This window comes from Ochlerotatus camptorhynchus, unplaced genomic scaffold (genome assembly GCF_037179485.1).
Source record: "Ochlerotatus camptorhynchus isolate MF236.1 unplaced genomic scaffold, CSIRO-AGI_Acam_v1.1 ptg000044l, whole genome shotgun sequence".
NCBI lineage: Eukaryota > Metazoa > Arthropoda > Insecta > Diptera > Culicidae > Ochlerotatus > Ochlerotatus camptorhynchus.
The window spans coordinates 245,624-251,623 of NW_027040535.1; the positions used below are offsets into that span (position 1 = coordinate 245,624).

General features: G+C 37.2%; 1 protein-coding gene across 2 annotated transcripts in view; it reads left to right on the plus strand.

Annotated features, from left to right (window-relative positions):
• LOC135714356 (CTD nuclear envelope phosphatase 1 homolog) overlaps positions 1-4,671 on the plus strand; it is a 28,888-nt gene extending 24,217 nt beyond the window's left edge. For both annotated transcript variants that reach the window (XM_065237705.1, XM_065237713.1), the window contains exons 3-4: positions 4,215-4,397; positions 4,477-4,671. In XM_065237705.1, coding sequence (XP_065093777.1) covers positions 4,215-4,397; positions 4,477-4,668 — 375 coding nt within the window. In that variant the 3' untranslated portion in view covers positions 4,669-4,671. The remainder of the gene's footprint in view (positions 1-4,214; positions 4,398-4,476) is intronic.
• The last annotated feature ends 1,329 nt before the right edge of the window (positions 4,672-6,000 follow it).

Here is a 6,000-nt window from a genome sequence, read left to right on the forward strand (position 1 = left end):
AGAATTTCAGGGAAGTACAGAGTCCTTCAGAGAATTTATGAAAACTTCAGAAATATTTCAGAAACTTCACAGAAGTTCAGAGAATTTCAGGGAAATTTAAAGGTTTTTACGGGAATTCCATTTATTTCCGGGCAGCAGAACCGAGATCTTCAATAGAACATCAAGACAGATTATATAATCAAAGGGTAGTTCAAACAATTTCAAGAAAACTGTAAAATCCTTAAAGAAGTTGCGAGAAACTCAGGGAATCATGAATATATATCAAACAAATTGCCGGATTATTAAACAAATTTAAAAAAAACTTCAGGTAACCATTGATAAGTTCAGGGAAAATTAGGGACCGCTTATAATGGTTATAATAATTAAGGGAAATTGTCGAAACTTCAAGGCAAATAGTTGAATTTCAGTAAAGTCGGGGGTTCTTAAAAAATACTGAAAATTCAGGGCAGTCTAGAGAACGTTAAAGGAAATTAAATAATCGTTTAGGCAGTTTAAATACCACCAGGAAAGTCTAGACTATTGAAGAAGTTTTAAATAAGTGTCGATAATTTAAGGGAAGTGAACTTCAAAAAAATCTTGAAAACTTCAATGAAAATCATAGAACTATATTAATTATTTCGTTCTAATTCCATGAAAATTGCGGTAGCACAAAAGTTCCAGAAATTTATAAAAACTTCGAAAACTTCACAGAAAGACTGTCGTCTTCACAAACATTTCGAGAACTTTATAGAAATCTATGGAGTTTAAGGAGAGATCCGCGAACTTCAGGATTTTTTATGAACATTGGGGAGGCCAGTTCCTTTAGTTTCAGAAAATTAGTGGGAAGTTAAATCAGTTCCCAGATTTTCGCTTACGTTCAGAAGCTCACTGAAGCTTAAACATTTTAGGGCGGTTCAATTAAATTCAGCGCAATACAACAAGATTCATTAGAAGTTTTGAGAATTTCAGAAAAGAACAAAGAACCTCAGAGCAGTTCCGTTAACATTAAAGAAGTCACATAAATTTTAAAGAAGTTTAGAGAACTTCAGCAAATTGTTAAACGTTTAGAAGAGATCCATGGTCATTGAAAAAAATTAGGAAACTTTAGGAAGTCCTAAAAAGTTCAGGGAACTTTAAGAATTTGATTTGAGAAGTATTGTGAGTCTCCAGGCTATTTTCTCAAACTACAAAATAACTTCAAGGCAGTTTCATGAACTTCAGGAAAAAATTGGGAACTTTCAAGTAGTTCTGAAAACCTCAAAATAGTCCATTCCATATTCTACGGAGATTTCCATTGAAATATTCCTCAAAATTTTGGTGAAGCTATCCTCCGAATTCAATTTTCTTTTAGTTTTCCTTGGAATTCTCCACAATAAGAAACTCTTTCGAAAGATTCTCCGAATATGCATTGAATTCATTTCAGATTTCCTTTTCAATCTCACTCCTTCCCTTGGGTTTCTACTCACATTGAAAGTGTCCTAAGAATTAATTGGCATTTCTCCTCTCATAATTTGTTTGACAAACTCTCCTGAATTAATTTTCCGAATTCCTGTGAAGATGTCCTGGAGTTATTCTCAGATTTAATTGTAATCCTCCCTTAGCATTTTTAAAAAAAATCCAAGGACTTATGCTCCGGATTCGTTTTCTCCCACAAACTTTATGAATTATGCTCAGAATGCCCTTGGAATTTTCCTCTGAAGCTCCTCAGAAATTCCTAAGAGTTTTCATTAAAATTTACTTTTAGGTCACTTTTAAGTCACTATTTTTACAACTATAAGTCACTATTTGATCCCTTATTTCTTCAAAATGCTCAATTAAATCACTATTTTTAACAGCAGTGATCGCTACCAGGCCTGCATGTTGAGAAATTCAGCTCGTAAGAGAGAGAATTGCATGAGAGACAAAGTAGTTTACTCTCTTGGTAGTAAGAGGTAGTAAGTAAATTGTATGGGAGTGAACGGTTTTAATACATTTTACAGTAAATTAACAACTATTATAATGTAAAAGTTACATAGAAGGTAAATATTTACTCTATGTCCTTGATCGAATGAATTCTTCATCACTGCTTTTAATTATGGATATATTGATCTGTTATATGTTGCTTCGATTCACTTGGCTATAAATTTTTTTATCCGAATTATGAAATTATTGGATGCTTCAATGATATTGTGGTGTGATACCTATTCACCACTCATTCTGTCAAAATTGGTTGAAAAAGATCCTAAAATAAGTTCTAAACATGCGTTTAACCGACTTGTTCACTCGTTTAAGTTGCCTAGAGATCATATTTAACCATCGGTACTTTTATTTCACTATTTATTGTTGAAAAAAAAAACTTTTGTTTACATCCATATGAGCGGTTAATAGAGCCCTACAACGATCAAGGGTTCCCTTCACCGCTCACTCCAAAAATAAACTTAAAATAGATATTACTTCCAATATTTCATATCAAAGGCGAGTTCAATATCTAATACCTTAATAACTTACAAGCCATATAACGCGTTAAATGGCCAGAAAAGATAGACAGTCCAAAAAGTAAATATTTCCACTACGACATGAGCGGTGAATGAAAACCCTGGTTACATGCACTAATATGTCTTGAATACAATTTGGATGTTTTATGTTTTAGCTGTATTCTTATGATAATGATCTTCAAGCTAGTGCAAACATATGCTTAATATACTTATCATAAGTAATTTTACTAACGATGTGAACTTGATTTTGGTCTAAAGTGAGCGATGAACGGGCACCACACAGTACTAGTTCAAAATACGCCCAGGCTGTAGCTGCAGACTACAGGTTAAAACGCAATGTATGTCGGGACACAATCCGTTCCGCCAAGCGTAAAATAAGAGATGACTTAGTTGAAGATGCTAATTTCAAATAACAGACTAAAGTGGTAATTTTTATACGATAGATGAGGAGATGAAAGCATAGAATTGATAGTTCCGTTAGAGTAGAAAGCGAACAAGGAAAACTTTAGGAAGGTACAAATCGGTTTTGATCATCTCTCTTTACCAAACTCCCCCGTTGGAGAGGGATGGTGAGGGGTATTCCCTCCGCCACCACTGGCAAAAAGAGATGACCGTGTCGGTGGCTCAAGTACCGACGATGTGTTTGAAACAGTTCTATCGATTTTTACCGCACTTAAGTTGTTATCTGAAGGAAAGCATCCAGTCGTAAGTTTGGACATTGCAGCTATTGTTACATCTACCAGAGATGACTACAAGAACGGATTAAGCAGAGACAGCACAACTTCCGCATAAACGCCTTGCAAGGGAAACGCACATAATCACGTTTTCTCGACTACTTTTTCGAAGGGACGTATCAGCTTTTGTAAACAATGGATTTGATCGTCGATTTGGCGTAACTGGTAGCTCGCCCACACATTCTAACAGTACCATCATATAGGGGAAATTTTCCCCTACCTGATAGTGGTGGACCAGTTACGCCAAATCGACGATCAAATGCATTGTTTACAAAAGCTGATACGTCCCTTCGAAAAAGTAGTCGAGTTTTGTTCTACATGATATTAGATTCCCTTTCACAGATTTCAGAATAGAGTACCTAACCTAACCATGCCCCGCCTTTAGAAAATGAGCCCCAATCGTGTTAGGCAGTCCAAATGTACGAAGTAACAATCAGAACCCATCAGTTCAAACTGTACATATGAAATTTTTTTATCTCTGATTATCTTAAATACATGAAAGTAAATTTGAATGGGTGTGTTTGAATCACATACAATGATAGAAGAGCAATAGTTTTTTATCGAGTAACTCGTATGTCTACATTTGTTACTTAGGACCTTTTGAAAAGTAACACGTGAATTGTTCGCTATATTCAAATTGGAATTCGGCCATTCAATTTTCTATAGGGCGTATTCGATGTCTTATCTTTCTAGCTTTGCCTCCCTAATAAAGAAAACTTAACTTAACTTATCTTTCTAGCTAGTTAATCTTATCAGTCTTTGGCACAGATAAGAAAAGTTCAGCGTGAATTATGCTATTCATTACGAGAATCAAGCTGATGATTGTGTTGCACCATCACGGTTGACGAATTTGTTCGGTTTTCTCACTCACAGTCCTCACCTAGTGATAAGGTTGATAAGCATTATCGCTCTCGTAGGGGGTACATTCATGGTTGTTGCTTTTTGAGATACTCGATAAACTAGCTTTTACTTTGATTAAAAAATAACATTAGCTCGAAATGTAAACTAATGCTCGTAACTTTCGCAGGTATCGCAATGGTACGATCTAGTCGTTTTCACCGCCAGTATGGAAATCTACGGCGCTGCGGTCGCCGATAAGCTTGACAATGGTCGCAACATTCTGAAGCGTCGCTACTACCGACAGCACTGTACGCCGGACTTTGGCTCGTACACCAAGGACCTGTCGGCAATCTGCGGCGATCTGAACAGAGTAAGCATTGTGCAGATGATTTTGATTGGCTTAAAATAAGATTATCGTTAAATTAAATTTTTTTTTCCACTCTTGCCAGATATTCATCATCGACAACTCACCCGGTGCGTATCGGTGTTTCCCGAACAATGCAATACCAATCAAATCCTGGTTCTCGGACCCGATGGACATCTGCCTGCTGTCACTGTTACCTCTACTAGATGCGCTAAGGTTTACCAACGACGTACGGTCAGTGCTGTCGCGGAATCTACACCTACACCGTTTGTGGTAGCAGGTAAGTTGGAATTCTACAATAAAGGGTTTCCACAGTTAAATTGCATCACTTTAACAAAGCTGTAACATTTTGCCATATGAAATTAATTTTAATGAGAATTTGGGTGAGATGGCCTCGCGTGTATTGTTTACACTGCGTGAGTTTCATTGTGAAATTTCTTGTAGTTTTGAAAATGGAATCGCAGGAACAGCGCGTGCACGAGAACATTTTGCACACTTACCTCAACAACCCACATCTTTCGCATCGAGCCATCGGAAAGATGTTGGGAATCCAACAATCAACTGTTTCTCGTGTCATAAAACGTTCTGGAGAACGTTTAACTGTGGATCGGAAGCAAGTGAATGCAAGAAAAAGTGTTCTATACTGCGTTGAAGTTCACAAAAGAGTGGTTGCTACCTTCAAAGGCAAACCCAATTATTCCGTTAGGGATGTCGTGCAGAAAGTCAAGAAACCTAGCAGGACTACGTTCACTCAAGGTTCAGAAAGCATCAAACCGCAATGAACCACAGAATAGAACAGCTAGAACGCGGGCACGTAAGCGGTACACACAAATATTGTTGACAAAACCACACTGCCTGTATAAATTCAAATTCCGGGAAATCAGTATGTGACTGCGAAAGACAAGTTCGATATTTCAGAGTCCCTCAGGAAACAGCAAGTGTCGAAGTTCCCCAAGAAATTCATGATTTGGCAGGCGATTTGTTCGTACGGAAAACGGAGCAAGCCTTTCGTAACAACAACAACCGTAAATGGCCCAAGTCTACATGAATGAGTGCCTGAAGAAACGACTGCTTCCGTTTCTCAAATCACACAACGTTCCTACAAGCCGGTATAGCCGGATCTAGCCTCTTGCCACTACTTCAACGACGTTATGGAGTGGTACAAGATGAATGGGGTCAATTCCGTGCCGAAGGATCTCAATCGATACTAGGCTATAATGAAGCACGAACTCCGTAAGCACTAAACTAAGTTTGGAGAAAATTTGCAGGATTTGTGTGGAAAACTGCAAGTTAATTCTAAGGAGAGTTTTGAGTAGAATTCCAAGAGAATTCTGAAACGATTGCAAATTACATTCTTAGAATTATTCCAATGGGAATTCTAAAGGAATTCTGAAAAATTGCAAAAAATTGAATTCCGAGGAAAATTCTGATGAATACTGGCGTCTTTAGTGAAACTAGTCTATTAGTATAAGACACTGAAGAAGAAGGCTGCACATTGTAACCAAAAGGCATGTATTTGTCAAGGATATGTAGTTAAAGTAGTGCAATTAAATGTATGTATGTTAATCGTGGGACGTCCCTTAGCTCAGTCGGTAAAGGCACAGCTACA